The sequence below is a fragment of the Phalaenopsis equestris genome, unplaced genomic scaffold, assembly GCF_001263595.1.
Source record: "Phalaenopsis equestris unplaced genomic scaffold, ASM126359v1 Scaffold000251, whole genome shotgun sequence".
Taxonomy (NCBI): domain Eukaryota; kingdom Viridiplantae; phylum Streptophyta; class Magnoliopsida; order Asparagales; family Orchidaceae; genus Phalaenopsis; species Phalaenopsis equestris.
The window spans coordinates 1,640,262-1,663,851 of record NW_018164693.1 but is presented as its reverse complement, the minus strand read 5'-3'; the positions used below and the strand labels follow the sequence as shown (position 1 = coordinate 1,663,851).

At 36.9% G+C, this 23,590-nt stretch overlaps 1 protein-coding gene across 2 annotated transcripts in view; it reads left to right on the top strand.

Moving 5' to 3' along the window:
* The window catches only part of LOC110024257, a 10,925-nt gene extending 2,381 nt beyond the window's left edge, over positions 1-8,544 (top strand). Inside the window, exons 2-3 of one of the 2 annotated variants that reach the window (XM_020724122.1) lie at positions 7,755-7,861; positions 8,304-8,544. In XM_020724122.1, coding sequence (XP_020579781.1) covers positions 7,755-7,861; positions 8,304-8,475 — 279 coding nt within the window. In that variant the 3' untranslated portion in view covers positions 8,476-8,544. The remainder of the gene's footprint in view (positions 1-7,754; positions 7,862-8,303) is intronic. The other variant, XR_002293980.1, reaches the window with a different exon arrangement.
* Positions 8,545-23,590: the final 15,046 nt, after the last annotated feature.

Sequence of the window (23,590 nt, the reverse complement as noted above, 5' to 3'; positions counted from 1 at the left end):
TTCAAAATTAAATTACAGATGATAATTACCTTACTCTTAGGGATAATTGAGACATCAATGCTCAATTGAGTCTAAGGTTATTTACAAGATGAATTATTAAGCAACATAATAAGTTTAACAGAACTCGGGATTTTCCACCAGGCAGTGAGAGAGTAGCACGGACCTGCTTCTTTCTCTAGATCTTTTGGATACCTCGGAGATATACTAAACTTAATATATTTTGCTTGGCAACATCATCCTTAATTAAACTCCTAAGGACCCACCAAGATATGACCTAGGGTTAGATAGGTTGTTAAAATTTTACTTCCCTATTTCATATAAACTGCCTTAACATGTCTTTTGAGTTTCAGGTGGTTTAAGTTTCAAGTGATGAAACGAGAAGACTCGCCAGGTACGCTTTTACGGTTTTCAATGATGTTTTTCTTGTACTTTCATATTGTACTTTTATACCTGCAAATTTGCATGCTAAATAACGACGCCACTCTGCATGAAAACTAAAATTATTAGAATAGCCACAAAACCAAAACCAAAACCAAAATCAAAATTAAAACTAAAATCAACCAAGATAAAATTTACCCCCACAACATTCAAAATATAAAACAACTCAAAATTTAATCACAAACATCACACAAAACTACAATTGCAACTAAATTAAGATGTTTCAATCGGATGGGGAATTCCTCGAAGGAGGTAACAGAGGTAACATACGGTTGCTAACAAAACTTCTCATGATTTAAATAAAATTATGGAACTCATTATATTGAGCTTAGTAAGTTCATTTAGACTAGGTAAATCCAATAGAAAATAATGGTGCTGGAACAAGGGAACCGTAGGATCCTAACCGGTGTTGCTCTAATCAACTTTAACATGCCCCCATAAAATTTAAAGAACTTCATCCATAGGGCCACCTGATTTAATATCATAACTTGACACACTAGAAAACTCAAACTCGTCGCGACAAGGAGCTTGGAGCTAGCATGGTGGGCAGCATGACCATCTTCCCCAGCTAAACCAATTTTCCTTCCTTAGACTTAAACAACAAAACCATAGGACTTCAAGGTTGTTTGCTTATGCAACATAAATCCTCACCTTATCTTATCCTTAGGCCTTTGCATAGCTCTGTTATACAATATAAGCCCTAATTCGTCTTAGGATTCTGAGGTTGTCCTAAACCCTCACATCTTTCAGGCTATTTATGTGATCGTTTCACACGAATATAAGCCCTAACTAATAAAATTGGCAGGATGAAACACTTAAATATTTCTCCTCAAAGCTAAAGCCAAACATTATGATAGCTTGGGAAGTCACCGAGGTTCTCCTCTGGATCAATGACATCCCCTAGTTCTTTCTTCTTTGGACTCTATAAGATGTTTCAAATTTGAACCAATCCCCTTTCACACTTCTACGTCAGATCTCATTCAAAAGTCCAACCCTTTGAAACTCCTTGAAGATAATATTTCCTGATTTTTATTGAGAGTCTTCTTAAGTGACTTTGGTCATTTAAGATGTAATTAACTATAGGGGCTTGTCATTATAGGAAGCTTTTCTCAAACTTCTCAAACTCAGCTTAATATACAGCTTAATATAAACCCTATTTAATTCTTTATATTAAATAGGGGAACTTGTCAACAAATAAAATAGTTTTACAGACCAAACATATGTCATATATCCCTTAGTTTGTTTAATCGAGCCTCATCTTCAAGTCTTATGTTTATCCTTCGGGATAGATACATGATTTGAGGTACAACGCTCTTTTATTTAAACTATGAAAAATATGGTGTCAGTTTGATTTCATATTTTTTTAAAACCAAATATATATGTAAATTAAAACATCCTTCTGAAGCGGGCGACGAGATTTTGATTCCAGTGACCGACAGCTTCTTACGGACAACTCCTCCAACCAAAAATAGTGCTAAACCCGATCCTAATTCTTTACATAAATGAATTTAGAATTAAGGTACAAGACACAAGTAAACAACTCCTAGTCCCCATCACGTGGTTCTGCATGCCTGGTACCTCGGAACTTGCGCCCTACCTTATTTCTAATACAGTCTCTTTATAGGGATCTAAAAATGTACAAAGGAAAGAATAAAATATGACTTAACCTGCACGAAAATAATGTCAGCAAGAAAGTAAAACAAGCATGTAGTGTATCTGGGTCATACATGGTAGGAGAGCTAAGTAGTGTTTGCAGAAAGTTTAGCAATAATCATTACGTTGCTCCCCTTCCTTATTGTAGATGTGTGTGTACATATATATGACATGCCCCCCTACATAAGTCCTCCCTAATATACTGTTATGCATATCAAAACAAACATGCACATGCACACCAAAAAAACATAAAAGTGACGCATTGGTATAACAAACAAGCCAACAAAGAACAATGACCATAGGCATCGAAAATACAACACAATATCCTAATCTTAGCCTAACACACCATCTAATGAAAAATGTCCTAACAAAAATCTAAGTGCTCAGGCTAAGTCTCCAGGTACATATGACTTTGACGGGGTCACCACACCGGCCCCATCCTGAGGATCTAAGGGGTTTAAAAGGTGTCACCGCTGTTGGATTTTGAAAATAGTCAATCTTAAATATGGTCAAGTTTTCTACATGCATAATTTTAAATTTATGACAAATGTAATAAGTAGAAAAAATAAATATTTTTTTTGTTTTAAAATAAGGGTCATTAAATGCAGACATATAACATTCAAGGTGACATGAGTTTGATCCACATGATCCTTAGCACGGTGATACTTATGTCAGTCTCGATGTTGTACTCACATTACTTGTAGGGTTCAACCCGACCAGTAATGCTCGGTAAGGCATCACAATCAACGTGGGGTCACTCGCATATCGAGTCTAACTCTTTATCTATGTACTCATGCAAATTCAAATGCGAACAATCATAAATAAGAGTGGTAAGGGTGAATGTGTAGTACATATAATGACTCAAAAAGGTGGGGTGTCGTGAAGGTAATGACTTGAAATGGGCGTGTCATGGAGAAAGGTGTCTAAATAATGGGTGTGTCGTGGAGGCAGTGACCCAAAAGGGTGGGCGTGTCGTAGAGGCAGCTAATCAAAGAAATAAGTATGTCGTTGAAGCAGTGACCCAAAAAGGGTGAGAGTGTAGTAGAGGCAGTAACCCAAAGGATGGGTGTACCGTGGAGGCAGTGACTCGGAAGAGTGGATATGTTGTAAAGACAATAACTCAAAGGATGGGTGTGTCGTGGAGGCAGTAACCCGGAAAGGGTGAACTTTTCATAGAGGCAACGACTTGAAGAATAGGTGTGCTGTAGAGATTGTGACTTGAAAGGGGTGGGTTTTCCATAGAGGCAACAACCCAAAGGATGAGTGTGTTGCGGAGATAGTGACCCCAAATGATAGATGTGCCATGGCAACAACCAAAAATGAATGCTTATGATGGTCTGGAGTTGTGTCGTAGGAAGTTTAGGGATGTAACTCCCATTACAGAGAATTACACTATGCATTAGCTCGATGACTAGCCATCCATTCACATGATGTGTGAATGTGAGGGATAAGTGTATGGAAAACTTAAATCCAAGTGCAATACATACAAATTTACAAGTCATGAAACATGCAGGGTGCTAGACAAGCAAATACATAAAGGTGGGAGTTGCAGGTGTGAACCACCTGTGACATAGTGCTAAGTGACATGAGGATGCCACAAAGCAAATGTGGAGTAATGTGTCGTTAAGAGGCGCAAGTACTCGTCGTGAGCAAATGAGGGTATATGCTCACTGATGCATGATCAAGGTGCAAGTGGTGAATGCGCTAATACAAAAGCATGCAATCAAACACCATGCAAGTGAAATTGGATGTTCAACCTGCGGGATTGACCGGGTAGGTCAACCCGGGGAAATGTAGCTAACGACTCAGTAGAGCTAAGGCCGATTGGACCAAAATGATTAGCTGACCGGGCCGAGGCAGCAGGTCCGACCAAAATGTTCGATTGATCGGGTCAGGAATTCCAGCTGGTCCAAAGTGGTCGGTCAACCGGGGCAAGCGATCGATCGAGCCAAAGTGATCGATCGCTGGGTTGGGGAGGACAATCAGACGTAAGTGAGCGATCGATTGGGCCAGGGCGGCTGGTCAGACCTAAGTGACCATTCAACAGGGCTAGGGCAGCCTGCAGTGCTAAAGTGATCAGTCAAACATGCCAAGGTGGCCGACCGAACCTAAGTGATTGGTTGATCTGGTTGGGACAGCCAGTTGAGCCAAAGTGATCAGTTCAACAGGTCGGGGCTGTCGACTGAGCCAAGTGATTGATCAATGTGGTCCGGGCAGCCGATCGAACCTAAGGGATTGGTCGACCGTGCCCGAGTAGCTGGTAGGACCTAAGAGATCGGTCGACCGGGTCGTGCCAGCCGACCAAGCCAAAGTGATCCGTCAACCAGGTTAGGGTGTCTTATCAAGCTAAAGTAAGAGACTGATCGTGTCAAGGTGACTGTTCAAGCCAATGTGTAATGCAACATGCAAAGTGCATGATGTAACACAAACCCAATATGATGGGAGTAATGACGATTTATAGTGAGTCACACTCGTGCTAACGTCCTCGCTTAGCTACCTATGGTTTAGCTCTTGGATATGTGACATAACCACCTTCTGCTTTGGCAAGGCCTATGTGGAGCTTCACCTTAAATTTTTCAAAAATAAACTCTCCACAATATTGTGAAATGGACTAGCTGTAAAGCTAAAAAGCTTTTCTCATTTCACAAAAATCCAAATGTCTGAACCCCTCCAAGGAGGATTGGAAATGTCAAAGCATGAAAAAATTGGAATTCTGATCCGCTTAGGTGTAGACATAAAGGTTCACAAGAGAATCTCTTAGATTCACTCAGATTGTGTCCAACGAAAGCTTCCTAACCTAGGATTTCCTCTAAGAAATCAACGACCAATCAATAGGCGTATGACCATGTCGGCCGACCAACCGACCTAGTGTGTGTGACCAAACTCACAAAACTTAGTAAAAACTACTCCTAGTGTTGTCTAATAAGGAAAACACGAGGGATTTCAGAGAATCTCACTGTCACAAAAAGTTGATTAATGTCCTAAGCTTGTGTTCTGGATGAAGCTACCCGAACAGTAGGAGAGAAGCCCACCCAAGCCCTTCCCCAAAGTAACGAGGAAGCTATCCTCGTCGGAGAGATCATCAGAGAAGTTTGCTAGAGTTCTCCTTCTCCAACGTAAGATGATGCCCTCCTCGCTGGAGAGACTGTGAGTTCGCTAAAATCCTCCTTCCTCAATGCTATGAAGAAGCTCTCCTACCTCTTTAGGAGAGATGAAGCCTCATCCTCCAAAGTAAGGAAGAAGCTCTCATTACCAATGAGTTCTCTCCCTAACGCCTTAGCGAGCTCAGCTCACGAAGTCTGGTGAGAAGAAGAAGAAGAAGAAGGTGAAGAATAAGAGAAACTGATAAAAATCGATGGGGAAAAATAAAGGAAGAAAGCTCATTCTCCTTCCTGGCTCTTCTCTCCAAGGGAGAAGAGAAAATCCCCTCTATTCTCTACTCCCAAGCTCTTCACTCGCTCACTCAAAAAAAAAAAAAACTAGCCAGAGATCTCCTTCTCAATTGCTCTGCCCAAGGAGATATCTGATCCGCTCGAGGACAAACTCGACAACTTGCTACATGAGGAAAGGGCTATCTCCTAATCCACCCCCTCCCAAAATTCCCTTTTTTGGGTTAATAACTAGGCAAAGGATAGTTTCATGGAGTCTTGGCCACCGGATTTTGGTGGAGAAAACCATTCGCAGTTCAAAATATAAAGTTTTGAATGTTGGGCACTCGAGCACCGAATGGGGTTCAAAAGCACCCACTGCTCAATTTACGACTTTTTTTATCAGGTGCAAAAGCAACTACTGTGTCGTAGAAGCAGAGCACTCCCAGGTTGGTGACGATTTGCACGAAGAAAATTGGGCGCTCAGACGCCCACATGCCAAAAACAGTGATTCAAATATCGCCCGGGAGGAGGTGAGTGCAAAATCGCCCAACATGGGCATTTAAGCACCGAAAGGGAAAATTGTGCCATGAGGCACTAAACAAGAGCACCCAAGCGCCCCCACCCCCCTAAAAGGGGCTTGGCTCTTGCTTTTTTCCCTCTCGTGTACGCACAGCTGCATGCAGTTGGATTTTTTATGGATTCTCGCCCTACAGGGAACCATCCAAAGTAAAAATAGGTTCTCCAACAATGGAGTGGGCACCGAGCATGAGTTGCATCGAGCACAAATCACAGTCTGGAGCGAAATATGATATGTGCAGCCCAGAACCCCAAAATTTGTCAGGACGTCTGTTAAAGAGTTCTAACTGATCCTAAAGCTACTGGAAGCTCCATCTTACTAAAATATGACCCTAAAACTCCAAAATAAACATTTAAAGAGTTTCAAATTTGGGATTCTAGTGTCGACGAGCGTCCCGAACCCCCGCTCGGGTTGATTAGTTTGAATCTTTATTTTCTCAAGAATGCACGTAGGAGGGCTCCGTGACCTCCCTAGATCCCGGGGAGGCTTCGAATGGATACAAAGGGACCTCTAACCATTTGAATGGACATCAAACATGTCAAATGTCCTGAGTAGGCCCGTTCAACAATGGATTCTCTTGGGTAAGGACAAATCGTCGCAGTCTGTTTCATGTCCCGAACACATACTAAAGCTCTCATATGGGCGTCTTGAGCCACGGGTTGCTATGAATGAGAGCAGTGGATCATTCCGAGTCACCCAAGTGGACATCCTACACATGTGATATCAAAAATTGACGCCAACGATGATATCAAAATTTAGTAATCTTAAGCTATTTGGATTGTTATCATCGAGATGCTTGATTTGAGTATAAATATGTCAATTTTAGAGTTCATTTGATCATTCAGTTAATAATCCAGAGCATCCAATTGAACTTTAATTGCTTAATATGGGCTTGATTTGGCTGAGATAATATTATTTTTGTTATCATTGTGTTTTTCCTACAGAGACGATCAATTTGATTATAAACATGCTAGAATTGGGGCTTGGATGGTCATGAACTTGAATATAGAATGTCTATTACTAAAATATGCATCTAGATTTATGTTGTATGATAAAAATTTATTGATGATGCATCAGTTATCTATTTTTGAAGATTGGTGTTTGCATCATACAAAAATAAAAGTTGTTTTATGCCATAAAATCGTTAACAAATTTTTCATTTATTATGTGTTCAAATATTGAAATTTGTGAATCTAAACACTTGTGGGATTTGCATAGTTTGTAATTATCATTTTTCAAAAATGCACTCAAACATTTGATTTGTTAGGCTGTAGTGCAGACAAATATAAGATAATCTTATTGCAATCTTAATACTCATCATCAGCCATTTATAGCTTCTCAACTTCTTATTTATGACCATTTATAGTCGTTATTCCCGGTTTCTATTGCATTTGGTGCAAATTTTAGTTTCCTTGTTTCAAACAATTTATGAACCGGGAATCATAGGACCCTAATCAGCACAGGAAGCGGAACTGAACCACACAAACGTCAGAGAACACAATTAGTTCTATAAATGGATCATCACGATAGGCATTTTACTATTGAGTTAATATATAAAAAAAAGCATTCCAATGATTCCAACTAAAGTAGCATCAATGCTCGCAGTGACAATTTGCAAGAAGTTCTATTAAAATGCAATGTCTTGTATTCAATTTGAATTTATTTTTAAAATTTTTGTATTGTTTAATTTAAAAGCAATTTTTTTTATATTTAAGGTTTTTCAAGCGCTTGTCAGGATGTCTATCTTCATACACTGTCTGACCATATTAGCCAATATGACATCCCAGAGGCTTGTTAGCCTTTTTGACATGCTCGCACGAAAGTATGTGCTTTTTGTCATTTCTCTATTACTTATGTCATTGCTGAAAAATTTACATTTTCCAGTATCATGTCATAGAGATTTTGTTATTTGATGATGCAATGCTGCAGTGAAATTGTCTTAGAGGCTTTGATTTCTTATAATTTTCCACGTACTCAAAATTATCTGAAAGAAAGAATGATAAATGTCTCCATGTTTCTATTGGCCAAGCTTGAGAAGGAATGATAGCTGAGGATATGACAATTTTGCCTTAGTTTAAATTATTCTGTAAAGAAAATTTGATCCATACAACAATCTTTTTCTGTCTGTATGTTTTAAATCTTATTATTCCTTATTGAATGGAATTTAAAATTAATTGCAGTCAACAAATCTTTATATTTACGCTGAATTTTTAAGAATTGTGCTGGAAATTTTGAACTCCATTCTTACATATGCTTTGCCACAGTATCCAGAGGTATGTTCTTGAGCAACAAGTCTTTGCCTTTTGTGGTTTCTGCGAGGTGCCAAAACACATATTTTCATCCATTGCTTATTACACAGGTTGTGTATGCTGTAATGCACAGACAGGAGGTGTTTCAATCCTTCAAAAATCACCCGAAATTCCACGACTTGCTTGAAAAAGTGTGTACAGTATGTTATGATTTTCTATATATATTTCTTGAATCTTAAAACATTCACACATCAATTCCCTCTATAAGCTTTTTTGAGACTAGCTTCATTTCTTCTTTCAAATTTAACTATTTCTATAGCTTTTTCAAGGCTACCGCCATAATCAGTTTATTTATGGCGTTGTACTGTAGAAAAAATAAGCAAAAAAAGAATTTAAGGAAATTTACGTACATTCCACATAATTCTTGTGTATTTACATATAAAACACATCAACTTTCAAATTTACAGTTTTATAACACTTATGAGCATAAAATTGTGCATGAAAAAAAGAGTATTTTGCTTTTAAAAGAGAGAAACAGAGGTGTTTTTTATGTAACATTAAACATTTGGGTGTCATGTGTATAAATATAAAATTTTAGATGTTAGGCATGCAAAATACTTAACGAATGTGTGGTATGTATGTAAATGCCCCTTGTACTTTGTTGTGCGATATGTACTTCCTGACATAAAAATGAGACACAAAGAACACAAGCAAACACAGATCGTTTACTTGGTTCGATCCAACTGGATCTACGTCCACGGGAGGGAATCAATCAAATAGTTTACTAAGACAAAAGAAATGGAGAATACATAGCTTATACATAGAGATGAGGATGAGTCATCATCTTCCTTCTATGGCCTCCCTCTCAAGCGACACCTTGATATAAGGCCTCAAGATGCTCTCATCCTCTCTAGCTCTCTAGCTATTCTCTCCTCCTTTGTGGTAACTTATGATCTCTTCCCTTTCTCTCCTAAGCCTCACACCCTCTCTATTTATAGAAGCAAGAGAGTGGTAGGTGGGAGGTAGGTGGGAGGTAGGTGAGCGGTAGGTGAACGGCAGGTGAACGGCAGGTGAGATGTGGTAGGTGAGCGATACCACATTACAAAAATGTTCTTTTACCTTAGTTCATTAATTGGGGGTTAAAATAACAATTCTTCACCTTGACCCTCGATTGAGAAGCTTCGAAGTAAAGATTCCCTCCACCTGGCCCCTGAGGGGCCCTCAGCCCTTGCTTGAGTTTGTTAAGTCCAAACAATACATGGACTTAGCAATCACGGTTCTTCCGATAAGAGAGTACAACCCTTTTTTTCTAACTCCTTGTATGACGACACGAGGGTCTTTGGTTACTCTGATGCAGCCATTCTCTGCCTTGAACGAGCATCCGCTTGACTCCAAGATTTCTTTTTAGCTCTGGTACGTACCTGACATTTTTCAGTACTCGTTCAACTCCATCAAACATCCTTATCCTGATTGATCCACTTCCAACAACCCTGTGAGCTTTATTGTCTCCCAGTAGATAGGACCCATCATTTTCATGTTGCGGTGTCTCGAACCAGTCTTTGTGAGGACACATGTGGAAAGAACACCCTGAGTCGAGGATCCACTCTTTACTGGATTCAGATTCTGTGATCACGAGGGCCTCAGCAGAATCGTAGTCATCAGAGGCTACGCTTGCTTCTCTTGATTCTTCTAGCTCTTCTTGATACTTATTCTTCCTATCTGGGTAGTTCCTCTTGAAAGGACCGTCTTTGTGACAATGATAGCATTTGAAAGATCCCCTTAATGACTGATTCCCGCCATCCTTGCTTGACCTTGATATGTGCTGACCATTTCTTGAAGCTTTCCTGTCTGATCTTCCTTTGACAATAAGACTGTCTCCGCTGACTTCCTTGTCCCTGTCATGCTTCCTCTGAAGTTCTTTTGCTCTAATAAGAGATTGAACCTCCTCCAGAGTAATAGTCTGCACCCTTCCATAGAGCATCGCATCCTTGAAATGCTCGTAGCTTTTGGGAATAGAGTTTAGCAACAGTAGTGCCTTGTCCTCATCGTCCATCTTGACGTCAATGTTCTCGAGATCATCAATAATCTTGTTGAACTCGTCAATCTGCTCTGAGACAGATTTGTCTTCGTGCATTTTGAAGGAGTATAGGCGCTGCTTCAAAAAGAGTCTATTAGCCAGAGACTTTGTCAGATAAAGTACCTCTAGTTTGGCCCAAAGCGCTTGAGCCGTTGTCTCCCTCGACACCTCCCGCAGAACTTTGTCGCCCAAGCTCAGGATTATCAAACTGTGGGCCTTTTCCAGCATGTCGATCTTCTCCTTCTCGGTCATGTCGGCCAGCAATGCCGCCGACCCTTGCAAGGCTTCTGCCACCCTACTGAACCAATAAACCAATAGAGCTCTCATTTACTCTCCATAGGCCGAAGTCATTCTTCCCGTTGAATTTCTCAATGTCGAATTTGACGGAACTCATTGTCGTGGCTAGGATTTCTTCCAATGAATTCTACCTACTGGCCTTCCAAGATCTGGCAGAGATCACACCTGTTCACCGGAGAAAACTTCCTGTTCTGTGCTCGCGCCCCCTTCCCGCAAGCACTCCTCTGCGTCCAACGGAACAAATCAGGAGAATAACTGCCTCTCCAGAGTTGTCTTGCCTCGCCAAACTGCTCAGGTCCTCCTGCTTTGCAAACTCCCGAACCCTTCTCTGCGCGATCTTCGCCTCTTCCCTTTGGCCGAGCTGCTCGCAAGACCGAACTGCTGCTCCAAAATTCTCTGCTGATAGCCCTGTAGCAAATTTTTGGCCCTCGCTCGCAGACTGTTCCTCCTCCATCTCGCCGAACCGCACAACCTGCAGTGCTAATCCAGTCGATCAAAGCTTCCACTGCTCACCGAATATGTCGCAAATCGGCTGTCTGCGACGCGATCCGCTTGCTCCTCTGTTCGTGAATGCCAAGCTCCTCTTCTTCGACGCTGGCCGCGAACACCTTTACGCGGACACCTCTAGTCAAGAAGTATGGATCTTCCCACAGACGGCGCCAATTGTGAGATATTTACTTCCTTCTATGGCCTCCCTCTCAAGCAACACCTTGATACAAGGCCTCAAGATGCTCTCCTCCTCTCTAGCTGTCTAGTTATTCTCTTCTCCTTTGTGGTAGCTTAAGATCTCTTCCCTTTCTCCCCTAAGCCTCACACCCTCTCTATTTATAGAAGCAAGAGAGTGGTAGGTGGGAGGTAGGTGAGAGGTAGGTGAGATGTGGTAGGTGAGCGATACCACATTACAAAAGTGCCCTTTTACCTTAGTTCAATAATTGGGGGTCAAAGTAACATACTTATTTTTTATCCTTACTATTGAAGCAGGCATGTAATTGGAGTTAGTTCATGTTTATTATTTCACTTGGTAGTTAATTTTTTATTGAATTTCTCGTAACTTGATTGTATTTCTCTTTGTATTTCACTTTGTATTTCACTTGTTGTTGTTGTATTGTATTTTTTGTAACTTGATTTATTCAAATTGACTCCTGTTATTTTTTTTACATGCTTATCAAACAGTACTAAGACATTTACATATCTAACTCCCAAAGTATTATTAGTACGTTTATAACACTTTAGTGTCTTGAACTTGTCCATGAAAAGTATTCATGAAAAGATCTATTTCACTTTTCGAAAGTAATTAATGGTTGTATTTTTATCTAATGTTAAAGATTAAAGTTCTATGAATATAAATATGAAAGTTCAGACGTAAGATATGTAAATAGATAGGAATTGTGTGGTTATGTAGGCAAATACCACAATAATGAAAAGTTTTACCTTCTAGTTTGTAAATTGCATGTGCATGACATCTTTAGTTGTCTAAACTTCTCTTCAGGATAAATCTGATGGTGAAGAAGCTAGTTCGGTCTAATATATAACCCCACCCTCTACGCAAAAAGGAAAAAAAGGGGGTGTTATTTCTTTCCATGTGTTAAATATTATTTCCTTTTTGTAGTGTCGTAACCTTACACATAATATTGTTTGATAATATTCAAATGAACATTTGACTTAGATGAATTTAAGTTGTCCATTAAAGTAGTAAAATATCCATGAAATATCAAATGGCCTATAAGAAAATTTTTTGATGAGTGCTCCCTACATTAATTTATTACAAAGCCACTATTTTATACATTCAAGACATTTTCAACATAAAAGAAATATGGAGTTTGCATAGAATTTTAAAACCCAGCACAATATCACCTAACAATTGTTGTCAACCAAAATCAATGGTCATAGTGGACACCATCCAATGTCACTTGTAAGTTATTATCAAAGATAGGTGGCATCCTTCATTCCTCAGTTGATGGCTTTTGACCCAAATTCCTAACTACTTGATCCCTTTCTTATTAGAAGAGTGATTGTGATAGCGATCAGAGACTTCATGATCATATTAAGGTTGAAAATGGATATGATATTTATTTTATAATGCAAAAATGTAATATAGAGTTATGTATATATTTTATGCTTGTAGAGGGATGTAGTAGCGGAAGAATCAAGCCTAGCTCAATTTGAGCTCATTTGGGTTAATTTTTAATCTTTTTTTTAAAGTGTGTATTTTGCATTAAAATAACAGAAAAAAAGTTATAAAACAAACGGCCCAATATGCCCAAAAAAGAAACCAAAAAACCTATGCCCCTCGTGCATTTATAAAAGGGTCAATATCCACCTGTAAAATAAATAAAAAAAGAGTATCTTGCTTATGAACATGACACAAGACAAATCACTAGCAAAGGCTTTCTTTGCACAAGTGTGAGTAGCTATGTTGTTTTCTCTATTGGTATGAAGGAACAAAACTTGCTCGAATTTAAGCAAGAAACCAATATTTAAATTGTCGAGAATGTTATGTTGCAGTGCCTTCTTGTCCAAGGCGCTTCTAAGGAAATTAATGATGTTGTAGTTATCTCCCTCGATAATGAGCCCCTTACCTTAAGCTATCCAATCTTCAAGAAGGTTTCAAAAAATAAAACCTCCACCAACTCCACATGTATTCTGTCCCAATGGTGAAACTTGCAACCCGCAACCACCACAAGTTGTCCCAACTCGTCATGAAGAATGATCCCAGTTGCCACAAGGCTGGAAGGAAGAAGGTCCCGTCGATTTTAAATTTGATCCAACCAGGAGTGGGAGGGTGCCAAGAGGAGTGTGGTAACAGCCGCGATGGCTGGTTAGCACCCTAGTGCTTTAGTTTCAAAATAAAGTGGGGTCAGAGAGGACCTCCAACAAATTATAAGCAACTGTAATAGGAGTGTCTTGCCTCTTGACATGCTTGCGCTCTAACAATGGTGAACAGCATAACAAAACAGCCACGCTAATGTGATGCTACACGTTTTGATGCCATGGAAATGAGAAATAATCTCATCAAAGCTATGGTAGTTGGGAATTGAGAAGCCGCACAATTTAAGTTCGTTGAACACTGCAATAAAAATAAGCAGTAGGTCAAAATATTTTGCACTCCGTCACATCCCCAGAGGAATTGTTGAGATTCGGTCGGACCACAGGAAGCAAACCAATCATTAGTTGGGATTGCATCCTTGCTCATCCACCACCAAAAGAATTTCTCCCTGGGCCGTAACTTGAGCCTAGCAAGCCATCTGTGAGTTTCCTTGAGGTGCACATACTTAGCTTGGAATGCATTGGCTGTAATGGTTTTACCAACAAGCTTTTTGCACATCTCTGGCACGTCCTTGGGTTGGTTCCTCTCCATGGAGTGGTTGTGAAAGTTAATATTGCATAATTCCTTCCCAAAAAACTCCCGAAGCTTCTCCCCATCCCATTCACGATTGTTGAAGAATGCCTAGACAATGAGAAGTTCATCCAAGGAAGCATTAACGAAAGTTAGCCAGAGATTTAGCTGGCAGTCCCAGATCCATTTCTAGGCAAAGACAATGATGTCCTCACCATATTCAAACTTTCCATCTTATAATTTTATTCAGGCTTTTTCCCCATCCCGCAATAAGTTCTAGGAGATTGAATCACTCAATTTACTATGATAGCCACACAGTCCATTCCATAATTATTGGCCAATAGTTTACGCATTAGAGTGTTAGTTTGTGTTAGAAATTTCAGGCGAACCTTGCTCAAAGCGACACCCCTCCATTCTGCGGTTGCATTGAAACCGAGACCATCTACAATTAGTGGTTTGCATAATTCATGCCAATGGAGGTAGTGCATGCCACGTTTGTCATTACCCGCACCCCAAATAGGACAGAGCTTAAAAATAAGACAGGAAAAAATGATTCTCAAAACAAATACACTTTCCAGAATATTTCATGTTAAGATTAATGCTAAAGACTATGGTCCAAAAGCTACACACCTAAACCTCAAAGGCAAAATAGATAACAAAATATGAGATCTTTTCTAAAATCCAAATTTGAAATGAAATCTATATATATCTAATACCATCTCATTGCATTATGCTATTTTCAGGTTGGTTTGTCACAAAAAATAATAATAAATAAATAAAAGATATAAAAATTCATGAAGTTCTACATGGCAAGTATAATTTTTTTCAATAGATTTACTAAAAATATCATTAGGAATATGGGATCTAAATATTTAAAGAAGAAAAAAGCAAAGAGAGAGCATACAAATTCAATTGCTTGAAGAAGTCAACGACACATTCCTTGACGTCTATTCACACTCCTTGTCCAAATGAAAGGCATTTCAGATAGACTATAATTGAAAGTTTTAACAGTAGTAGTTAGTCATAAAGGGCATAGGCGGTGCTTGCAAGAATGTCAGCTGCCACAAAGACATAATTTGGAAGCTTTAATAATAGTAGTTGACCATAATGACTGTAGTTGGTACCTGCAAGAGAGTCGGTTAATTATAGAAGTCGTTGTTGTAAGTTACGATAGCAGTTGTTGTCCTTAAAAGTCTTAGTTGGTGGTTTAACCCTTTTGTTAAGACATTGAGAACTGGGTTATAGCTGTACACCAGAGATACCACTTGTCAGTATACAACATAAGGAAAAAAATATTAATGTTATGACAAATGTCATATTATGATTACAATAGTCATAAGTAGTGATTGTTGTATTAAAAAATGGCTAGTGTTGATGTCTGAAGATGGGAAGGGTTGCCGATAACTGATTGGCCAACCGAGACAGTAGGAGGTGATGGTTTGTGGTGGTCGAAGGAGGCAAATAGACGGTGGTCGAAGGTTTTTGACGTCTACAGAGGCCTGTAGTTATTTTAATGTCTTTAATACAAGTGTTAGACGTTACAATCATATTTGGATATGGTGTTTGCAAGCAAGGACCAGATGTTATTAGCAATCAGTTGTCGGCGACGACTGATGATGTTCTACAACTGTCAAAGACTATTGACAGCTATGAAGGTCGTAGTTATCTTCAGGTTTTCAATACGGGTATAAAACATTACAATCATATTAAAATATGTTGTTTAAAAGTGGGGTTGTCAGTGCCTATTGGTTGACGACAACATGTGGTGATAGCCGATGGTGGTCGGTGGTTATGGAGGCTGGTAGTATTGACAGTTTTTTTCTCGATAATGGGCTTTGAAATTTCTCTTCTCCACCTCAGAAGAGAGAGAGAGAGTCTATTTTAAGGCCTTTTTTGAGGGGGTGTGCGAACATCCACCCAACCAGACAACACCTGCTTATTCCTCTTGATCATATATAACTTTTTAATATTGAATGTCTCAATGAACTCATAATTTAGCTATCTAGACTTGTTAGATTTCTCTCGTCAATACTCAATTAACATTGGAGTTCATTTGATATTTTAATTGACAATCCAAAGCACACTAATGTGTTCTAATGCCTTGATATTGGTATGATTAGACTCGAATTGAACCAATTTTAGTATCATTAGTTGTTTCATCTTGTCGAGACGGCCAGTTATGTTGAAATTAGGGCCCAAATGATCATAAATTTAAATTTAGAATGTTTATCATTAAAACATACATCAAGATGCATGCTAGATAAAAATAACTTAATGACTCAATAGTTTAATTTTTTCTTTATTATTAATATTAAAAGAATACTTATGAATTAGTTTAAAATGATATATAAATAAACGCATTTTAGAATTAGGATAATTACATACATAGCACAAGCAGCATTGATATTTACAAATCAAGCACCTATGTCATTTTCTTAACTATGAAATTAGTGCATTTACATGTGTCATGATTAAACCATTGTGAATTTGATAAAAATAAAGAAAATATAGGTTGGGGTTTTATCATGAATGACCTTTGATACTTGAGTGATAATTTGAAAAATGAATGAAAGGGAGTGCTTGATTTGCCGATAGCAATGTTTTGGGTTTAGGGTTTATGTAATGAACACTTTAAAATTTTAAAATATTGACATATAAGTTATTTTTAAAATGGTAAGATGAAAACAAAACATTGATACATGTACATACACACAATATCTTGAGAAATATAAACATATTTTGAGCACATTCATTTTTCTTCATTCATATTATTGCCTAAAAGTAAATTTAGATCGCAACAATTAATTTGAATATTAAATCTAAATTACATGTTCTAAATGACAATAAATTGAAGAGCCCTCACTCGCACATTAAAATTAAAAAATCATTAATATATTATTTATACAGAAATTAATACATTCATACAACTTTAAAAGAAGTAGGAATGCGTGGCAATAGGGACATCGTGATTGAACATCCAGCTCCATAGGATCATCCACCTCCGCCATAGGATCATCCACGTCCATTGGATCATCCACCTCCTGCACTGGATCATCTACCTCTTCCATAGGATCATCCACCTCCTCCAGTGTATCATTCACGTCCAGAGGATCATCCACCTCCATAGGATCATCTACCTCCTCCAGTGTATCATCCACGTCCATAGGATCATCCAGCTCCAGCTCCTCCATAGGATCATCCAAGTTCACCACCAACTTCTGTTTCGTCTCACATTTCACCCCACCGCTCCTTTCCTCCTCATCATTGTCATCCTTCTTGGGTCTTTTATAACAGATGCGCTCATCTACCTCCCCATCTTCGATCAACAAAAGCAAAGCGTTAACCCTCTCCGCAAAATTCTTATCCGTCTCCATTGCAGCGAAGGAATTAGACAAGTGCTCTCAGTGTGGATATGGATATCTCTTCCCGCGGATGCCATTTATAATAAGCTCAGTAAACTCCCCACTTTAACTCTCACTCCTGCAGACTCGCTCTTGCGGCTTATGATTTGTGCATTGATCCGCACATCTCGGCCGCGCGAATGGTTGATCGTTTTGTGAAGAATCGGGAATCCTCCTCCTGGCGAGCCTATCTTCATGTCTGCGCTGTAGCCTTCTACCTATTCCTCCGCGGCGGGTTCGCGGCTTAGCTCTCAAAACTAACGGGGTTGCTTTGATTCGTTCCCTCCCTGCTACCTCTTCTTCTGCCACTTTGAGCCCGTGCACAGCCCGCCGTTAGAGCTGCTCCAGTTTTTTTTTTTCCTTCTTATTATTTTTATAAAAAAGATTGTAATTCTAATAGTTGTTATACTTATAATTAATATTATTTTATTTTAATTTTTTTATCAATATCATATATTAATTAAATTTGATTGTAAAAAAAAAAAAGATTTTCATCATAAAGTTTTTTTCTTAAATGCATACCATAAGAGACTTTCGTTTTTACCTCTCTAGCACCTAAAACTTAAATATTACTGAAATATCACCCAAAATTCATTTCATGTCTTACAGTGAAGTTCTCATGTGCCAATTGAGATTATAAAATATGAGTTTGATTCGGTCGATGGGATTAACAAGCAATCAAGAAAATCATATTTACAATCGTTGTGATCTACAATTTAAAGTAAACACTGCTCACAAAGGTGAGATCTAGGGAAGACTGTTCTACAGATGCCCCGGGAATAGAACAGAAGACAGCCACAACTATTTTAAGTGGGTTGATGAAGTGGAGCAAGCATCATCTAATATTGACTTTGCTAGACTATTAGATTCTCTGGAATATCTATAAGTAGCAACTAATCTATTAAATACAAACTTTATAAGATTAAAATTTGATAGTAGTGGGAATTAATTGTAGAAATCCGAATTGTTGTAATTTCGAGATCACACTAAATCTGTATTCATGAATTGTAGAGATCACACGAAATGCTGAGTAAATCCTAAAACGGCAGCTTCATGAATACTCAGCATTTCGACCGCGACCAGATTTACCTCGTAATGGCGCACAGAGAAGTTTGTATGAGGATTGAATGTAGTATAAATTTGAGATCACAAAAGATGTAATCATATGTGCATGGTGATAAACATACAAATAATCCAACGACAATCATCCATATTGTGCAGTGAGGTGCAAAGTGATGTAAAATGTTTAATGAGATTAAGTCATCAAACAAGTAGATGTTCAAGAAAAATCTATGCATTGACCATAAATGCATCATTATTCACACAATGAGAAGAAAATCAATGTCATGATCATTTTGACGCATATCACACAATTCCTATGCATACACATATCTAAAATCTAACTTTTATTTTATACATTTATGCCACCAAAGTCTTTCACTTTAAAAAAAAAATCATCTCTTTAACTTCCAAAAATAAATCTTTTCGTGCATAGAAAAGGTGGTTATGTAAAAATTAAATTTTAGATGTTAAATATGTAAATACTTAGGAATAGGGACCAAAATCCGCACATGTAAACATTTGTTTCAAAGACAAAAAAACATTTGAATTTTTCCGATCTCCCACGAGCAAACACATAGAGTCACAAAAAAATGAAACATCAGAGATTTCTGAATTCCACAAACCAAAGCTGCAACGACTCCGAATTGTCCAAAAGGAGATTCACGAGATTTCTGAATCGCATAGGCCCAAGCCATAAACGCTTCAGATTTTTAATCACAAAGCCGCCACACATTTTATATGTTCCAACATGAGATTTTCAAATTTTCTAAAATTTCACAAAACAAAGCCGCAATAGCTTCATAATTTCCAGGACTATATTTGTAAAATTTCCAAAATTTCATAAAGTAAAGTCGTCACAATTCCAAATTTTACAAAATAAGATTTATGAAGTTTCCGGAAAATCCATAAAAATTTCAGATTTCCAAACAGAAAGCCACTGCGTATTTCATATTTTCCAACATGAGATTTTTTAAGTTCCCAAACTTTCACAAAACAAAGCTACCACATTTCATATTTTCTAAAAGATGAATCACATAAGTTTCAGATTTTCATATACAAAGCTAACACACATTTCATATTGTACAAAAACGAAGCTTTTGAGGTTTCAAATTCTTCATAAAATAAAACTACAACAATTTCAGATTTTTCCAAGGGGAGATTCAAAAACTTTTTAAACTTCAGATTATTCCGGCTTTGGAGGGCTGCACAGACCCCAAATTTGAACTACGGGGCGAGGGCCAACCGAGAACCAGAGGGGAACACACATGCGGTCGAAGAGATAGTGTTGCCCCCACCTTCGTCTAATGACGAGGAGTTGCCCCTTGGGAGAATTGCTAGGATGGATGGCGCTAGCAACGTCTTCGGAATCTCAAAAGGGAGGTACTCAAAAGGGAGGTATTTGATGGTGGATACCCGACTTAACCAATCGTCGCTGTTTAGTATGTAAATCCATAAATATGATTGCAAATATTGAAACCTATCATTGCCTTTTTTAATAAAAAAGTTTGATTTATTTTTATGTTTTCTATTGTATTTTGTATTCGTTCTATATGTATTTTTCTTGGTACAATTATTTTGAAATGATTTTTTTTTTGTTATTGTAAAGAAGTTCATAGCTGGACCGAGATTTTCTTTTTTATGTCTATATATCTTTTTCTTGTAGAACATAAATGTTTGGTTTTTTTTTCTTGTACAACCATGATGTACATAGACGTATCTTTGATATTTTTCAATATCATTTTTTTCGAAAGTCAAAGCTTTCTATGTCTCCTCTATGTTGATTTAACTTATTCTTTGGGTAACAATATGGTTTCATTTGTGCATTTCGTCAGTACCAAATCCAGATGTGTATTAGAACCCAAACAACATAGTATCCTTAGAGTATTAAATATTACATATAACAAATTACTCCAAATAATAAAAAAAATAAAGCTTACAAATTAACTATATAAACATAATTGTGTTTGAAACCTACCTATAAGCTTTAGTCTATAATATCATCACCAACAAGAGAGGCAAATATGACATCCGAGTTATTCAAGTCACCACTCTGCTTGTTTTCCATCCTCAAGATTTTTCCAGAGTTTCAGTAACAAAAATTATCTCAATCCTAAACCTTAAAGGTTGTACAGCTTTTTTTATATTTGCTTTTTTTAGATTTAAATATTTATTTGAGTAAGATCCAAACATAATTCAAAGCATAAAACACATCTTAGCTTTTTAAAGCCTAGTTATAAAAAGATAAGAGCGAATGATTTATTTTGTAAAGAAATATTTCTCGAAACAAAGATAAACAAAGATTGATAAGAATCAATTAGTTTCAAATTGGATGTGTTGTTTTACTACTTTTATAATGCATAGTTCCTAATTTTAATTCATTTACTTGAGCTAATAATAAATTATGATTTGATTATTTTTTCTTAAATGATAAATTTATATTTATTTAACATTATTCTTGCATATGTGATCAATTGTTTCAAAAAAAAATAATTATTATAAATTATTATATAAGTGAGAATGATACAATGCCGACCAATTTGTTATATTTTACTACTATAGATGATACTACAAATTTGCTACATATAAAAGTAAATAATGGTATGGAGATATTTGCTGTAAATGATGGTGGCTCTATGATGCTTTAATAATAAAGTTTTCATTTTAAATTATAATCCAAACTTAGAATTTGCATGAAGCTAAAAAATGGGTGAGATGTTTTTATTATCCATATAACTTATACCTAAAGCAATAAATCAATATATGAATAACACATGGATAACTCCAATGTATATGGTCAATTCTAAAAAGTATCTCTAATTTAATGATGACTAATATAATGACCTTATGCTCAAATTTAATTTTTATTAATATGAAAGCCCAATCACTATTTTAGCACAAAAAAAGTTAAATGGGATATTATATTTAACAATGTATGATGTGTCTATTACACTTTAAGAAAATGCTCATAGAATTTTAAGAAAAAAGCCAAAATCAAGTTTTGCTCATATTAGGTGAAATGAGTCAAATTAAACTTGCACTTAGGAATTTAGATCTAAGATCACGAACAAGCTTGTTCATGGCTTGTTGGATGTATAATCAAGGAGAAACTCATTAAATTATTCCTAATATAAAGCCAAATCTGGTTATGCCAGATATAAAGAGAGATAAAGATCTATGTAAATTAAAGCATAAAGATGTCATGAGTAAACTATCACTCATACTAGAGGATTTTTTGAAGCACTATTTTATAAGTTCCTATATTAGAATAAAAAGAGTAATCTAGGGATAAATATGGTCTTCAAATTAAGAATATAGATGTGTATTTCCCTTTGGGTGTTTATATTTAATATTTTAAAATTGCACATCTCCTCATGTAAAATATTAATTATAAATTTATGAATACATACTATAAAGATATTTTGTTCATTGTTATCGCACAAGATAATACATTTATTGTAGGTGACAAAGATAATAATGAGCTATGATTGTATTTCATGAAATTAGAAATTTAGTAAGCATCATAGAAAACTTATCTTTCAACTTTAAAAAATATAATAAAATCATCAATATGTTATTATCTACTTTTAGAGGTATAACATAATATTGTTTCATCAGAACATAATGCTTTTCTTCATATTGTGAATTGGATGTGAAATCAGGTGGTTAAGTGAGTCTCGAGTGGACAAAATTATTTCTTTGATTATTATAATTTCCTAATAAGTTTTATTAGTAGTTATCACATTGATGATTTTCTATATTTTGATTATTTTTTCGGTTAAAACTTGATTGGTTTTTCTAACGATGATCGAAAATTTTAAAATAGGATGTGTTGAATATATTGCTAGTGACATTCATTGAATTCACAAATATAAGACAACTTTTTTTTTGTTTATATTACGGGGATTTTCTTTCATAAATTTTTTCATAAATACTCTTGTTGTTTTCTTCTTAGTTTTGGACAACCAGGAATCGGTTGGTAGCATAGCATCTTTGAGGAAGGAATCTGTCAAGCTTAAGGTGAAGGTCGCCTCTTCGTTCTCCAAGGAGGAGCAAGAAGATGTTCAAGTGGGTCAACTCAAGCTTGGGGTGGACTATGTCATCAAACGGTTCATCTACCACGGTCTGATCAACCCTAAGTATTCCAACATTGAATAGTTCTCAGCTTTGATTCTGGATAAGTTGGAGGAGAAATTTGAGGTGATGGACGACTCAGGCAGTAAAGAGGGGTCGGCCACTCGTTTGGGCCCTACAATATGAGAACTTCCTTTCCCTCCCCCCACCTGACTTTTTTTTTTGAAAGAAAGATATTTGTATCTCTTTCTTAAATATATAAGAAAAATTGGTTAGCTTTTTTGCTTTCTCTGTTTGGCGTTGGTTGTGCTTTAATTGATTGTATACTCATCTTGTGAGTCGATCTGTGATGTGTGTCGGTCGATCTAGACGTTTCGTTGAACATGTTCGGTTGGACTGTCGCCTCCGGGCAGACCAGCTGATCCCGACTGTCTATATGCAACAGTATAACAATGACTTTAATTGTAATTTTCACTTATATTTCATTATTTTACAACAGTGCCAAAAACTTGATCTTGAAGAAAATAAGAATTTAACATTTCAATTTATATATATATCGAGATACTACGCAAGTATATGTATCGTTATCAAGTAATATAAGACTTTTTGATTAAGACCTGAATATCGAACCCACAGAAAGAATACACAATAGAATACCCAATATGCACTTTTGAACAATAACTTTCTATTCTAAAAATACAATTACTTAAACTACAAATATTTTTGCAGTATTAAAATTCAAATCTTTTTGGTATTTTTGATATATTGACAGAACAATAACAATTTAAAAAGATAACTTGAGTTTATGTAAAAGAAAAGTACTAAATTTGAAAAATATATTTCTCCTTATCATGAATTAGTAATAAGTATAAAAATTCTATTGTGGAAGTATGCAAAGTGTGTTGTGCCAAATATGAGCAATTATTTTTTTTACCCTTACTAGAGATGCTATAAAGAACATTGACTAATTTAAAGTTTGAATAATTCTGAAGATCGGCTAGGCAGGGAAGATACCAGCTCTCACTCTAGAGTTCCCTCGATTCCCTTCACCTGGGGG